This window comes from Struthio camelus, chromosome 4 (assembly GCF_040807025.1).
Source record: "Struthio camelus isolate bStrCam1 chromosome 4, bStrCam1.hap1, whole genome shotgun sequence".
Lineage (NCBI taxonomy): Eukaryota > Metazoa > Chordata > Aves > Struthioniformes > Struthionidae > Struthio > Struthio camelus.
In genome coordinates, this window is record NC_090945.1 from 43,714,222 (window position 1) to 43,730,751 (window position 16,530).

General features: G+C 36.2%; 1 protein-coding gene across 6 annotated transcripts in view; it reads left to right on the forward strand.

Annotated features, from left to right (window-relative positions):
* TLL1 (tolloid like 1) overlaps positions 1–9,892 on the forward strand; it is a 146,769-nt gene extending 136,877 nt beyond the window's left edge. For 4 of the 6 annotated variants that reach the window (XM_068942426.1, XM_068942427.1, XM_068942430.1 and 1 more), the window contains 2 exons: positions 5,462–5,712; positions 7,904–9,892. In XM_068942426.1, coding sequence (XP_068798527.1) covers positions 5,462–5,712; positions 7,904–8,038 — 386 coding nt within the window. In that variant the 3' untranslated portion in view covers positions 8,039–9,892. Of the gene's footprint in view, positions 1–5,461; positions 5,725–7,903 lie in introns of all 6 variants that reach the window. The other 2 variants (XM_068942424.1, XM_068942425.1) reach the window with 1 other exon arrangement.
* Positions 9,893–16,530: the final 6,638 nt, after the last annotated feature.

Consider the following 16,530-nt stretch of genomic DNA (forward strand, 5'->3'; position numbering starts at 1 on the left):
CTTCGCATTTACCGTTTAGCTTTTTTATTTTACAGAAATCACTGACATTTAAAATAGTGTTTTGCAGTTGCATTAATACATTTCTTGGGACATTTTCATAGTATGCATGTCACTCCTGAGGTTGCTTTGTGCACAGTGACCCCTAGTGCTAAATCTGTGAACCTCCTGCATCCCCTGTAATGGAACAGTTTTTTCTTTTTTTTTCTTTTTTCTTTTTTTTTCTTTTTTCTTTTTTTTTCTTTTTTCTTTTTTTTTTCTTTTTTCTTTTTTTTTCTTTTTTCTTTTTTTTCTTTTTTCTTTTTTTTCTTTTTTCTTTTTTTTCTTTTTTCTTTTTTTTCTTTTTTCTTTTTTTTTCTTTTTTCTTTTTTTTCTTTTTTTTTCTTTTTTCTTTTTTTTTCTTTTTTTTTCTTTTAATCAGTTGTAGTGTCCATCTTTGCTTTCCACAGTCCATTCTCATGCAGGGTGTATATTGGAAATAAATACTGATGAAGTGATTTATAAATATCTCTTCTAGTACATTAGATTTTACTGGCAGGTAGCAGTTATTTTTAGAACATAGTATGCCAGCTGATTAGTCACTCTTTTTATCCATACCCTTTGATATTATCCAAAGTATTCATGAAGTTGATGCATAATGCTCAACTAACAAGTCCTCATAAATTAGTATAAACACACTTTTCTCTCTTTTTCTTTCTGCTTTGTTAAGAACAGTTCTAAAACTTTATTAATTTAGTTTTCCTTTCAGAGAAAACCAGTAGGCAGCAGAATTTGAACAGTTTTTCACTCATCATGTCCTTGGCCTGGAAAGTGAGAAGTTTGTTTTTTGTTTTTTTTTTTTAATCTGTCATTCAATTTATTTTCTTCTCATTGAAGACGCTGTTTTACAAAAATGGCACTATATTTGCCTTCCCTATCACAGTAATCACTTGCTATAGATACAAAATTAGATAGTAATGGTAATAATGACTTATTTGTTATATTACCATGAAGTAAATAAAGGTCAGAACTCTTCTGGGGAACGGGTGTTGTAAAACTACTGTCTTATTTATTTTCTCACTTTCAATTTGCAGTCCTTACCTGAAAGAATTTCAAAAGTATATTCTCAGACTCTGATTACATTATGACTTGATGGAATTCCCCTCATATATGCTTATTTGCAGTTTTATATGCCTTAACTGTAAAAACTTTCTGAGCATATGTAATAGTGTGTTTCTGAGAAAAGTTGAAGAATAAAATTTGCTCAATTTTTAAGACTGCTGTAAAAATTATAAATTTTGCCTCCTTAAGATTGAGCATTTATTTCTGTAGGCTATTTTTGCACAAAACGTTCGTTAAGTTAACTATGAGCATGTGCTGTGAGAGGCACCACAGAACACAATCTGCATGAGAGGCAGCGCAGAATTTACAGCCTTTTCCTGCAGTCTTGAGCCGAATGCAGTCATTCAGTAGGAATTTTGTGTGTGTGCTTTTGAACACATGCACTAATGGATAGATATGTGACGGATGTTTAGAGCATGTATTATATTTTCCTATTTTATTTTCTCTAGCAAATAATAGTAGGTGGTATGCAATGAAAGTAGGCAACATTGCTTTTAATCCTGTCTAGCTTTGCAAGGACAGACAAGGGGAGTGGAGCAAGCTGCTCTCTTCACTTCTGGCCTCTAGGTGGAACTCACTGGGTGGAAGGACTTGTGTCATATATCAGCTGTGAAATAGTAACTGGATCCTATGTCTGAAGGTGCCCATGCTCCTGTAATCCTGGCGGTGTTTTTGGTTGATGTGTACGACCTTGTACGAAGCTTTTTAATCACTATCTTGTTCTTTTTAATCTTGATATAAAAATGTTGCATTTGTCAGACTTTTGAGGTTACGTTGAGAACAGTTCAGAGGATAAATATGTAATATGTTAGAATATAAAGTTCTATCTCTCCAAGAGGTCCAGAAGTTAAAGTTTCAAATTTATTAAATGAATATATGATTCCATGTGCACAACAGACTCTCAAACAAAAAAATTAAAATTTAACATAAAATTCACACATCTCAGGTTTGGAGTTCCGTACCATAATCTCCTACATAAAAATATTTTAAATATTATTTTAAAATATGAATCAGGGAGTCTATTTTGTCTACTAAATCGCCATCTTCATGATTTAATGACTTCTGTTTCTAGTAGGTCCTACTGATGATGTTGATTCCTCTTATATGACACATTTGGCTTAAGATCCTAGCTTCAGCAATTCCAAGTTTGAATCAAACATTTCACACCACAGGGTGCATCTGCAGTATCAGTGCCAATAAGATTTCAGAAAATAGATTGGTTAGAAAGGCTTTCCTGGACAAAGCAAAAGCTATAAAATGCTATTTTTAAAGTATCACGTACTTTTGGAAAGCGTATCTGCTATATTTTTCCCTGTTGGAAAAGGCATATCCCATTCAGAAGGATTTTTATAAAAACGCTTCCAACAGAACATTAAACAACATTGCCCAGGGAGTGACTCAGATGCCTGAACACTGGCATCTGGTTCCTTTCTAGACTCCCTCGTTTATCGTGCCTGTCCTCAGCCGCTGCTGCAGAAGGTTGCAGGTCTGCTGTTGGGCCTGTCCTATCTGCCAGCCCCATGGGGATGCCTCTGGCAGACCTGGGCATCTCAGATGGTCCTAGATGCGTGTTTACGCTCCTGAATTGCTGCCTAAATGGCTGTGATAATTCTGTATGGCAATGCTGAATCAAACTTAAAATCAGTTTCATTAGTTCAGATAGCGTGGGAGCTGGTAGGTTTACGCTCTTCCCATCTATCCAGCTTGTTAAACAGTCAAGAGACTACTGTGTCTCCTTAAGGTTGTAAGAGGCCTGAGAGCCCTGAAAAAGGGGAGGGAACAAGAAAGAGGTGCCTAGTAGTTTTTGTTCCTTAGTTAATGTAGAAAAAATCTTCCATCTGAAGCTGTCAGATCAGTAGCACTTTGGAAGTCAATCATAATTGTTTGCAGCGAGATATATATATACTATATCTACAGCAGAGCAGATATACCTGCGAAACGGAAAGCAGCAGTCAGTGCAGCTAGGTTAATTCTGGTACTAACCCTAAATATCTCTGCCTGGTACTGCCCTGTTCTGTGCAGATCCACCACAGTTTGTGTGATGCTAATATGGAGCTGCATTGTGCAGGCTAGACATAGACTTTTGAAATTACAATTAAGTACGAAAGGAATTGAAAATTTGACTTTTAATTTCCAGAAATCAATACTTTCCGTAAGAATCTAAGTCTGTATTCCTTGGGAAGAGAAGTGGAGGGAAGGGAATTGCCACACAAGCTTAAGTTTTCTGCAGTTTCTAGTATGGCTACATCATTTCTTTAAGCTCATATACACTGCAGCAAGAACAGGGAAACAATGAGGACAGTTCACTAAACATTTTATCCTTTAGCAGCTGTTTTGTGTCTGAAGTTGGGAGGTGTTCCTAATGCTGGCAATGTTCCAGTCCAAAAAAAACCAAAATACGTGAATCATGAAAAAGAAAAAATTGAGTTAGAGTTACAATGAGAAATAAATGTGTGGAGAATCCCAATTTTATCATATGCTCTTATCTCTTCTAAAAGAAAAAGACTTTAAAATTTCAGATTGAACAACAGATCATGCATAAATAGATTACTTACATAATTTGTTTCCTGTTTGTTTTCCTTAATTTCCTTATTAATAATCAATATATAAATAAATACAATAATATCAAAATATTTTTAAATAAAATAAAAAATAAGGATTTGCTCATTATAGTCATCAATTCCTACCTGAAATATGACTCTGCAGTTGGTCATTTTTAGTGCAGGTGGAGTCAGTGCCACTGAAGTCTTATTCAAATTCTCTTTTCACCCAAACTTAGAAGTGTACAAGTCCTGCAATTTGTTTCAGATTATTATAAAATGATCATAGTACATTTGATCAAAATGTAGATAAACTATCCACTTATTCATGAAAATGGAATAAAAACTTGTGAATGTCAGGTTTTGGTTAAAGCTCATTTGCACTTGGTGTTTTTATTTGTGCCATAAGGAGTGGCCTGTTCTTGATGAGAAACCAAGACCAAAACTAAATTATGTTGTTTTTGTTGAAGTCTTCATAGCTGTAAATAAAATAAGTCTCCACCCAGCTCCTGGAAACCTAATAAACAATGCCTTTTTTTTGTCTTTTGAATATAATTTTCCATCTGTTATCAGCTACTTTGTAATAGCACTTTCAATAGGCAGGTGCAGAACAACTATACATTTAAGTTATTGTAAAAGCTAAGCTCACCGGAAATTTGGAATAAAATCCAAATATTAACTATTGAAAATATATAGAATGGAAAAACTGTATTCTGTTTTTGTTCTGTATATTTTCAGTAGTTTCTGTTCTCCTTGAGCAAACTGGCTGTAGAGCAGTTTATTGGACTATTCAGTAAGTTCATTCATATTTGAATTATGAACTTTTAGAGCAGATACAAACAAGCTCTCAAGCAACATGTTTTACTGATGAGTACAAATAGAGATTTCTAATGAAAATATTGGTATGCCAGGGGGCAACAGTCTTCTCTTTAAGACTTTCCTCAGGTGCAGGCTTTCAGGTGTATGACTCTCTCTGGTAGCAGCAGCTTTCTCCCAGCTGCTGTCTTCTGCAGGGAAAGAGCTATTTGTGCCCATGAACTATGTAGCAAATGCGCTAGCAGGCTCAGCAGTGGTGCTCGACATTGAGCTGGCTCTCCACACGCAGCGTGGAGAATGACTCTGATGCTCCCGCAAAGCAGTGGGCTGCTGCGGGTGCTCCTGCTGGTTGCATCCCACTTAATCCCGTGCTTGAGCAAACTGTTGACCACCCCCGTGGAAAGGTTGATGCTCCTGAAACGTGGGTGCCGCGCTTGCAGCATTTGCCTTGCTGATGTTAGGTGCCTCTCAAATGTCTATCTGAAGCATTTCCTCTCTCTTGAACTACCTTTCTTGCGACTTTGGTGTTCACTGTTTCTTTGTCTTTTACACAAAAATTAGTTATGAAATATGCTCAAGTCCTTGTAGTTATAAAAAAAACATTTATGTAGGGAAGACTCAGAATGATATGTTATCCTGAGCTTTTTCCATTGACACTTGCTCTTGTTCTCTCCTACATTTTTTTCTGGTTTATTTTGTCCGTTATTGAGCTTTATCAATTTGGGAGTGTCCTGTACTCATCTTGAGCCCTTTACTAGACAAATGGTCACAGTGCAACAGTAAGTTACTATTTAGAACTCAATCCAAAATACTGTCTAAAACCACTTAAAGATATGGATCGGTTTCAGCCTTCTCTATTCACACCAAGTAGTGCTTCACACTAGACCTTCTTTGGCTGAGCTGTTTATGAAGTAAAAATCCACTCAGCCTGAATAAGGCCAGGCATCTACAGAAAGAAAATGCAACCTCCTTAGTCTGTTTTTTTTTTTTTTTTCCTCCCTCTGTAGAGTGTGGTGGCCGACTGAAAGCTGAAACCAAGCCCAAAGATTTGTACTCCCATGCTCAGTTTGGAGATAACAACTACCCTGTTCAGGCGGACTGCGACTGGCTCCTGGTGGCAGAGCGTGGCTGTCGAGTCGAGTTATCGTTTCAGACTTTTGAGGTTGAAGAGGAGGCAGATTGTGGTTATGACTACGTGGAGCTCTTTGATGGGCATGATAAGTCAGCTATGAGACTTGGTCGATTTTGTGGATCTGGGGTAAGTAAGCAGGTAACTAAAGCCTACCCTTTTTTCTTCTCCAATAAATGCTAAAAATAAAAAGAGAGATGGTGGAGAGGATATGAGCAGGAATGGGTTACTATGCCATATAAGATACCAGACTATGCTTCAGAATGTATTATGTTATTTTTTAAGCAAAATTAAAGATTTCAAAATTTCTATGACTTCTAAAAACATTCCCTTGAAGTATTTTCAACTGGTAAATTTTCTTCTCCCTTCTTTGGGGGAAGGGGCGAGGGGAGGGGGTTGGGTTTTTTGTTTGTTTTGTTTTGTTTGTGTGTTTGTTTTTGTCCAAAGCATTGTGATGTTGTGTTACACTTTAGGAAGCTAACAGTGGAGTGCTTATCAGTTAGCATCCTAAAAAAAAAAAGTTAACAATGTTTTCCCTTAAGGAGAGAGACTGCATTGATGTTGAAAATTACCACGTTAAAAGTGTTTCAGTCTGAATGAACTAGTCATATTTTATGAGGCACAAACATTTATAATATGTTCATCTATTGCTTAAAGCTACTTCAGGAAAAAAGCTCTTAAACTGAGAGATTACTTTGGGCCTTAAGAAAGCACTGTCTTCCCCAAAACATCTCTGACATGTTTTTACTGTGACACATGGAGGAAATTGGCTAGGTGACATCCTGAAAAGGGTATATCCTATTTCTCTTCTCACAGTTGCATTGTTCGTTGTCTGCCTTCCTTGTGAAAGCTGGTGATATGATCCCACGAGTCCTCATCAATTCTTTATATGTGTACAAATCCAAGCAGACTTTCACACACACACTCTTTGCCTAGATAAAAAGACTGAAATTCACTACGTGAGATGGTAGGAGCTCTTAATTAACCATATGCCACTTTTGGGATTCATTCATTGTGCTGGGTCAGACATCTCAGTCATTCAGACTAGACTGTCAGTGAAGCCAGCTTAAATCCTTTAGGGCACTTTTAGGACAGTTAGGGCAAAAAGGAAAGGTGCTACCACAGAACTGTAGGCAGTATTCAGAGAGATATACTACAACTGATCCAGCATCTGTTACTCTATGAACAATAACATTTTTCTTTGCAAGTATGCCTATTTTGCAAGTAGGAGTGCAGCAGGTTGGAGTGTTGGCCCAGCCTCTGGCTGACAATTTTTCTCCCTCACTTTTTTTTTTTTAATTTATTGTTTATTGGTTTGATATGGATGAATGACTTCAGAACAAAGCACATAGCTTTTCTGTTTAATCCCATGTTTCCTATTAAAAGCAAAATAATCTGAGCCGAAGGAGAAAAAAGGCACTATAAGTGTACGTTACCATCTTTTCAATGTTGGAAGAAGGACTGGGTAGTTCAGTTGGTACTTCTGCATCAATGTGCAGCTTCAGTAATATAACAGACCATCATGAGGAATAATATGTGAATACCTGAGTCAGTTGTTTATCTTAATTTAGAATACTATATATAGTCCTGCCTGGTCACTTGCATGACTGGATCAGAATTATCGGAGAGATCTGGGAAGAAGGACAAAAAAGACAGGAGTTTAGGTTTCTTTATCTCATAAGTAAAGATGAAAGAGAGGTTCAATACAAACTGGAGACCTTAAAACAGATTCAGAAAGTATTATGCAACATTTACTTAGATTCTGCAAGAGGGTGATGCCCAGGCCCAGAGCTTGAGATTGAAAGAGTGATTGCAGGTGTATACAAAAGCAAAAAAGTTATAATGGATAAGTTCAACACTTCTGCCAGCAGATAAAAATTCCAACTTCATGATTTAAGCTGACCTCCAGCTTTGAGGAATGAGGGTTGTAATTTCCTGAGTTTGCCTAAAAATGTCCCTGGCACAGTGTCTTCCTCCACTTAGCTTTAGGTTCTAGCTCATGTCAAAGATAGGGTGTAGGTACCTAATATTTATCATGTAAAGGTAGCATGGACATTCCCAGTATGGAAATTTATACATTCTCATTGTTCTTCTAGTCTGCATTATTTTCCAAAAATCCAACAATGCAACCCTACAATTTAGAGTTGAATGAATAGAAATATTCTGCTAGTTACAGACGGCAGTGTGTGAGACCCAGTGGAATTACACAGCAAGATATAAAAGGAAAAGAGAAAGATCCAGAAGAAAAACAATCTGAATGGGATAGACAGACATCAGTGTGGACAGATCATTCACTTGTTTGTTTATTTATTTATTTTAGCCACCAGAAGAAATTTATTCAGCGGGGGAAGCTGTTTTACTCCACTTTCATACTGATGATACAATCAACAAGAAAGGATTTCATATACGATACAGAAGTATAAAATATCCAGATAGCATGCACACCAAAAAATAGCACAAGAACCTCTAAGCCAGAAAATGAGAGCAAGGAAGAAAGAACGCACGGTGGAAAGGAAGGAAGGCGTGTCTTTTTTTTTTTTTTTTTTTTAAATTGAAGCTATTAGCACAAATGTTTTATATGAGTTCAGTTGGAATGATGACTTATAAGACCAGGAAATAAAAAGTTTACCTATCCCAGTGGAATAGATATGATGACAATCTGCAGGCCCCACACTTGACTGTCTCCGCAAAGCTGGTGAAAGAACTTTGCATGCTTCAAGGGATAATATAAAAGCTTTTGTTCATGGCTTGACACTAGTCATGGATGCATGCAGATTCAGTCCGTTGAATTCAGGGGAAATGACCCTACAGACTGTTCTTCCTTCTGACAATTGTATGGTGTCCAGGAGAAAAAAAGCTCTTTCAGGTCACACACTCCAAATACTGTCTTTGTATTTCATTCCGGTTGCTTTGATTTTGTATCCGGGATACAGTGTGTACAAAGACATGTAAGAAGATATGAAATGGGATGGTCTTCCTGCATTGTGCTGTGTTTTTTTATGGATTCATCTGTCACGTCAGGTTATCAGTACTTTGAAACTGGAAAATCATATTTCTGAAACGTAAATGATTTTAGACCCTTTTGCTTTACCAACAGTTAAGTCTGAACTGTTACATTTGTCATCAGTAGCTGAAGACTCAGAATTTGAATAATGTAAGCATCTGAAAATGTTAGGTTTACTGGTTAAGTAAGCTATCTCTGATGATGTGCTCTTATTTTGCACTGAACATAGAAAGAGACTGAGATAAAAACCTGTATCCATGAGAAATAATCAAGAATCATCTGAAACTCCTGCTGGTTTTTTTTTCAGCAGTAATTTTGGAACTGCTACGAAGCTTTATTTCTTTGGACATCTTTGTGAATGAGTTAATTATCTGTTTTAGCTAGTCAGAAATGAAGCTACAGTAGTATCCAAGAGAGAGGTTTCCCAAAGAGTTGAGAGAACAGGAGCATTTGTTTTCTGGGAATAAGAGTGTCTGTGATGGCAAAAAACCCAACACAACAGGCCCACGATTTGTTATTGTGAGTGAATTCCTATGGTGCTATTCCGTGAACATTAAAAACAAAAACAAACCAAGAAGTTTTAGACTTTTGAGCCAACATCTTGCAGATCATGAATGTCTCACTATGCCTGGCTGCATCTGAAGAATGAAGACTTACGGCTCCGATGAAGAGCTCGTTGCAATGGCAGCATTAGTCCTGTGGAACAACTACTATTATTGCCTTAGTAATCTCGCACATGATCAACCAGATCTTCCTGTAGATACACCTTTAATTTGATAAATAATTTGACGACTTGGACATTTTAACATATGCTAACAGAAGGATCTTCGAGCAAAAACCCCATCTGCAGAGCAAGATCATCTGCTGTAAATAGTGATCTGCTTTCGATGTAGAAATATGTTATGTTTAGGACTGAAATATTGTATGTGCTTTAGGCCATATGTGGCTTTAGTCATAATGTATATGCATTCTGTAAGTATTGTATGAATGAGTGCTCCAGGAGAGTGAGAGGTATAGTATGGGTGAAAATTGAATTGTTTCTTTATGTGCCAAGTTCTATCAGGACCCTGTTTGACTGTAGCAACTTTTCTTTAAAGGCTTCATAGACAGATAATGAGGACTTCTAGATGGCCAGAATCAAGTTAAAATGAAGTATTATGTTTCACTTACAAAAAATATTATTTTGGTATCCTTTGATGTAAGTTGCTACTCAGATTAGCTTAGTTTCTGTTACCTTACTATGAACATACATTGGCACTAATTAATCTGATTTTTTTTTTTACAAAAATAAAAACCAAAAGTCTATATAGGTGTCATTTGCTGTGTTAGCACCTGTATTACTGCTTATATATTGCTTTTTTCCTTTCCTGACAGCTTCTGTGTGTGAAGTTCAAACCCTGAATCATTATTGTATTTTTATAACACTGCTCCACTGTCCGTTTTGTTTGGTTCATTTTTCAGGGTGTTTGCACAAGAAATGAACAGCATGCATTTTCTCCAAGGCCTTTTACTACAAAATCCTGTCACAAAACTTGCAGTAGTAAAATAAATAAATAAATCTACTCTTAACAGTGATACATATTTTATCAGCAGCATTGAACTCCTGTGCTGCAATTTTTAGAGAAGAGCAAGAACCAGCAACAGCAGCATCTCCCTAGCATCGATAGTTAAAGGCGTTGGGAAAGTCTGAGGATGGAAGCAAGAGCATGTTTCCATGTAATACTTTTCCCCTTGACTTTTCTGTTTAGCCTTCTCTTAATATTATCGTCCTTCCATTTGCTTAACAAAATATTTCAAGTCTTCCTCTTTTCCAAATTTGGGTTTTTTATTCCCTTCAGGGTTCTGTCTATCTGACCATGAGATTGAGCTAAGATTATTGTTTTTGGAAGGATTTTTCTTGTTGATTCTTACAGGCTCCTGTGTGTATAAATCTCACTGTCCTATATAAAGTTGTGCAACTGGAGTAGTTGGAGAGGAAGGTTAGACAGAGCAAGGTGAAGACAAGGACACCATGTAATGTACTACCAGGACCCAATGGAAGGTAATTGTTTGGGATCATATCAGGGTGCTATCAGATACTATTAAAAATGTAGTTATTTCTAAATTCTAAAGAGGTTTTTCTTGCAATTATTAAAATCACATATTCAGTGAACTCCTATTTTAATGGAATATGCCTTAGAGATAGTATATCTCATACAACTAGCAGAAAACTATAAGAACAATGAAAAACCAATTTATGCTGATGAAACAATGTTTAAAAAAAAAAAGTGATTTCCCCAAAAATCTTTGACATGGAGAAATTTGTCCACAGTGCATTGTCTGAAGTTCTTACCTGTTGAATCATCCACAAAACAAGACACAAAATCTGACAGGCTGGAGAACCACCTTTGAGACCTAGTTGCAATGTATTTCTTGGCAAAGCTCTCAGTGGGGTCAGGATGTTACTCATATATCCTCATTCCTATTTACCACAACTTTCTTCATGACCTTGGGCAAGCTGCTGAATCTGAATTAATTTCTATGTCACACAATGATAAAGATTTCTTCTCAGTTATGTAAAGATCTTCTGGTGTGTGCTGAGTATTATTCTTTAATGTTTTTAAATTCAGCATAGAAATGTCAGGTTGATGTAATATGCTGTCAGTTGGACTTCTTTTGCTGATTGCCTATTGAAGAATTTAAGCATGTAGCAGACCAGATTCCCTGATCAATACAATGCTCAGAGAAGAGTGAAGATATATTCAGGAAAGGCCTTTCTTTCATGCTTAAAAAAACACACACACATGCACAAATCATTGGTATAAGCCAATAAAACAGCTGCCTTACATGAGAGCTGAAGGTACAGCTGAACTAAGTAAAGCGAGGTAGGTTTACACAAAGCAGATATTCTGTTCTTTGCTGGCCCTCTGTTGTAACCTGCAGCATATTTGAATAATCCTGCCTTGCTCTGAGAACTGTGAAATGGCTAAGCAATCTACACTGACTTAAGCATGGATTAGAGCCAGATCAGATCCTTAACATTATTGCAGCATTTCTCTTTCTGTTAAGACAGCTTGCCTTTTGAACACTGTAAAAAGAAAGAAAGCAAGAAAAACCCTAGATTAATTGGGTGTAAGCTTTATCTATCTGAGGAGTCAGTCTGCAATTTTGCTGTGCTGCCAGAAGGGCAGATGGCATGCCTAATTTTTTATGATGGAGGAAATTATTGTTGACCTCATAGGGTGTGCGCTATGCTAACCGTAGCTGGGTGCTGCGCCACCATGGACTGTGGTCACTGCTGAGACATGGTAGAATTTTCTTTTATAATTAAATGCTTATATTGTGGTAAAACTTACAGATTTCAGAGTTAGTTATGGACCTGGTAATAAGTAGTTCCAAGAAAGTACTCAGACTTAAAATAGACGTGACCGGTAGCCAGAGGGAAATTTTCCTTTCACTCCAGGTCTTAAATTGGGCTCAAGTGAGTAAGGAGGGGATGAATATTATCACAGTAACATATGTAATCATACAGATTGGCATTACCTTATCTAAAGGTTTGCTCTTCTGTTATTTTGATTTTATTATTAGTTTCAATTGATCAGATTTTAAAAAAGGAGCAAAAACAAAAAACCCACCTCTTCCTAAAAAAAGAAAAATAAATATACTATTACATTACACTGAAAAGATAAGTGCATATAGTTTCCAAAGTCAACTCTATTGCAGAGCTGATATGTTAATTCTGCAATGCATCTTTCATACTTATTTAGCGTGCTTTATGCTGTATTGCTTTTACTTATTGAAGGAAGAGTTAGATGATTAATTAAATTGGTCACTAAATTTTTTACCCAGAAAACAGAAGATGAACTCTAGGTGACCTAAAGAACGTCTTGCTTTAAGTTCCTAATGGTGCATATTCTGAGAAACTTCCTACTTCTGAGAGCTATTAGCGCTGGGTTGTTTTCCCCACCATCTCCCAGCAGTCTCAAGTTTTGTTCCTCTGAGTTGAATACGTGGGGCAACACTTATGGTTCCTTGTGATCTGGTTCCTTATGAGTTGATTAAATTCATCAAAATAATAGGCAACTGCTTAATACCATTGTTACAAAGAATCTGGCTGAAAGAAATCCATTTAAAGCAAAAAGAACAACAGAAATTGATTTTTTCATTTTTTTCTCTCTAGCAGATTTTCTCATTTCTGCTGTTATTCACTCCGAGTTCATGATGGAAGCAACATGTAGCAGTTGCAAAAAATATTTAAAGTATGGTGGTATTGGGTGAATGGTGAAAGAGGAAACACTAGCAAGCCTTGCGTCTCTGTCTTGATACCCCCTCTGCAATTGTTTCCTCTCATGCTGATTTCTTCCTGTCTTGTAGACAACCTTGCTACCTATCAGATCCAATCCTAATTCAAGAAGAGGTGATATAAGCAACCTTGCCTTTGCCTTTGCCTTTGCCTTTGCCTTTGCTCTTGCCCTTAGATGTAGATATTCTTCTTGTATTGTTGGATCTCCTTGAAAGGATCGTTGACTCTATGTATGTGTGCTAGATGGTGATTACCATGTGATAGCAAGAATAAATGGCCTTACAGCTACAAGATGGACAATTCTGGCTAAGATTCAAAACAGGACCTTTGTATATAGGTAGTACTGACAGTTGCTGAATTGTTTTTACTAAATTTGTATTCTGGAGAGCTGTTTGCATAGTCAGTCATTTGATTTTCTTGAGACTTTTTAGGATAATAGTAATAGGCTTGCCTTTTTTATTGATACTGTCTCTTTGGATGATAATGATACAAACTATTTTCATTAGTAAAATCCTTAACTTTGACTATACTATACAGGAAGACCATACTGAGATATCATATTAGCTACTGAAGTAATTAATTACTTAAAAATTCTTATTTTTGCTATGATGTCAGCAAAAGCAATGAGATAGTGAAGACACTGAATAAAGGATCTTTGAGACATCTCTAGGTAGTCCAAATAGTAAATCAGCTTTTGATACTTGCAACGCAAACCTTCCTTGAGGGTGCAGCATCATGGGCATAGTATTAAAAAGATGAGTATTTTAGAAGAGATTAATAAATCCTAAATTTTCTTGGTCAATTTGACTTTGAGACTTACAAAAGTTTTAGTGTTAATCTGAGTTCGCAACTGTTTAAAGAATTGGCTGCTGAGTTAGTGTTGAAAGGATTTCTTTTTTTGTGTGTTATAAAGGGGGATCCTTCGTTTTACATTCACTAAATTTTGCTAATATTAACTTAGTGTGTGGCAACTTACTATAATGCCTGTTAATGATGGGGAGGGAGGGAGCAACTCCTAGGGTCATTTACAGAAAATCTGACTCATAAATTTCTGTATTACAAAGGGCACACTTGTATTGCACTTATCCATAAGTGCAATGAAAGCTTTACTGAGACTGTCTCACAATGCTTTTATTCTCCCCTGAATTTGCCTGTGAAAAATGTAGCTAAAGCTTGATGAAATCTGAGTCAAATGGTACAAATTAAATGCTATAAAGCATAAAATTCTTTTAACTCATCACTATCCAAAAGCTTTCCATTAATAATATGCTGTAGTCCACTTTAACACAAAATTTTCTACAGCAGTTTATCTTTTAAATTATTGGTGCCTTTGTCTTTTAAGATATTTTTATTTGTATGCTAACTGTGACATTATATTTACATTTTGCTAATTTTGGTATTTGTAGAATCTTGTACTTAGGGCAAAATTGTCAGTACAGCATCTGTTACAAATTTGAGGATGGTTTGGACATTAACTTTAATCTGGTAGAAGAGTTGGTAAAGACTTCAAGGCGTATATGATATCAGCCTCTAAAGATAATGGTTTCAAGCTGAAAGCCTTTATTGATAACTAATACTACTGGGAAGCAAAGAAAAGCTTTCCATGCTTGTTTTTAGCATTATCTTTAACTAAAATGAAGAATGTATACAAGATTCACAAACAGAACTGAAGGAATGCTAGATTCTTTGGGAGAGATTTAATGTTAGATTTCAGATCACTAAGAGGCAAGCTAATTTTGTCCTTTGAAATAATGCCTAGAGAAAAGTTTCGGGAATACTCATGAATATATTTATTCTAATAAGAGCATTACAAATAAGAAAGTCTGGTTTATTTTGATTTTATTTTAGGAGAAGCATTATTTATGCTGAGTAACAGCTTTAAATGATTTTGAAAGGGCAAACTCAATAATCTCTCATTCCTAGTTCTGCCAAACAGATACCAAGAAAGACCTGGAATCACATCCATTATTGCCAGAAGTAAAAATACTATTAGCAAAATGAACAACATGGTAAGTGCAAGAATGCTAAATGTATATTTATGAATGCAGTTGGAACATACTTCTGTATTGGAAGATACAAGGACTTTCCACTTTCTACTTGTAGATTTTGCACAATATGGCATTTCAGACATGGAATAGTCAATCAGCTATTTGGTCATAGGCTGATTTTACTCTGAAACACATCCATATTACATCTGTATTCAGATTTCACAAGAAATATATGCATAGTATGTATTGGTTAGTGTTATAGGTGTCCATTTTCTCAAGTTAACAGGAACAGAGAAAATCAATACTCATTTGAAACATTAAAACACACTTTTTAAAGGCTGTTGACCTATGAAAAGCCCAAGTTATCCTTTGCCAGACTGTCAATGTGTGCCTCTACAGAGATTCTGGATAAAAGTAATGTAGTAAGAATAACAGAGTTAAGAACACAGTTCTGTGCTCTGCATGTGTATCCTGTGGTCCACACTGTGCCTGTGGCTGCCACAGGCTGTAGGGATGTGGACAAAAGGATAAGGGGACAGATAGACCATGGCAGGCAGCTCCAGTGGCTGCTGGGAGCCTGAACCCACTGAGAGCAGATGGACACACAGAGGGCCTTGAACAAACACAACACATTGAGCTACCTGGGCACCATATTCTTCTTTCTGCTTTGTAATTTGGTGCTCCTTGGCCATAGGGTTTTCCTTCGTAAATAGACTGTTACGCAAGCAAAGTGATCATCTCCTCCTTGAAGAAGAGTTAAATTATCCTCTCATTGAAGAGATACTCGGCAATCTCTGCATATGCTGATTTTTACCCAAGGAGCTAGGATTGTTTGGTGCTTCTGATGGGTATCCCTGAAAACAATTAAAATATTTAAAAATATAAATTGAATTTAAGTTTATGTCCACTTTATGCTGAAGACTACTGAACTGAAGACAACTAGTAACAGATTTGTCAGAAGTTAGACTATAAATAGGAAATTACCTCTCTTCCTTTTCTTGAGCACGATATATATTTTATCTGCTGGGGGAAGCTACATATTCACTGCTTTTATCTGAAATCTGAAAACAAACAACCTTGAAAAAACAAGTGGGAGATAAAAACAGTTTCTGAATCTCTAATCTTCCACTTTTAGAAATGATTTGGAATAGCCATGTTATATCTTCATAAGGAACTTTTGAGTGTGAAAACATAGAAGAACTGCTGAGAGAGAACAGAAGAATGAAACGGTTGTGATTAAAAACAAGGTTGTCATTGCTTCTGCAAGAAAAGACAAAAACTTTATTTTTTATTTTTAGTTTTCGTGATGATCTTCATTTCTTTAAGATCACAGAAAATGTCCCAAATGTGTTCCTTAAAATCCCTTCTTTGGGTGAAGTTGTTGAATGAAGAACAGCTGTTTGCATCCTAAATAAGATGAATTGTTTCAAGTGTAAAAATAATCTCTGGAAATAGTGTTCAAATGAAAAATGTACACTATTGCCAATACCCTCAATGCCTGATATCTCTCCAACAAGGAGGGCTATATGGTTGCCTGTTATGGCACCCATATAGGAATCCATAAGGAATACTTAAGAATTTGTTGTTCGGTTTACTGGTTCATTTCTTCAGATAGATAGATAGATATATACATAAATATATATATAAGAAAAATAGTGGAAGTCAGACATGAG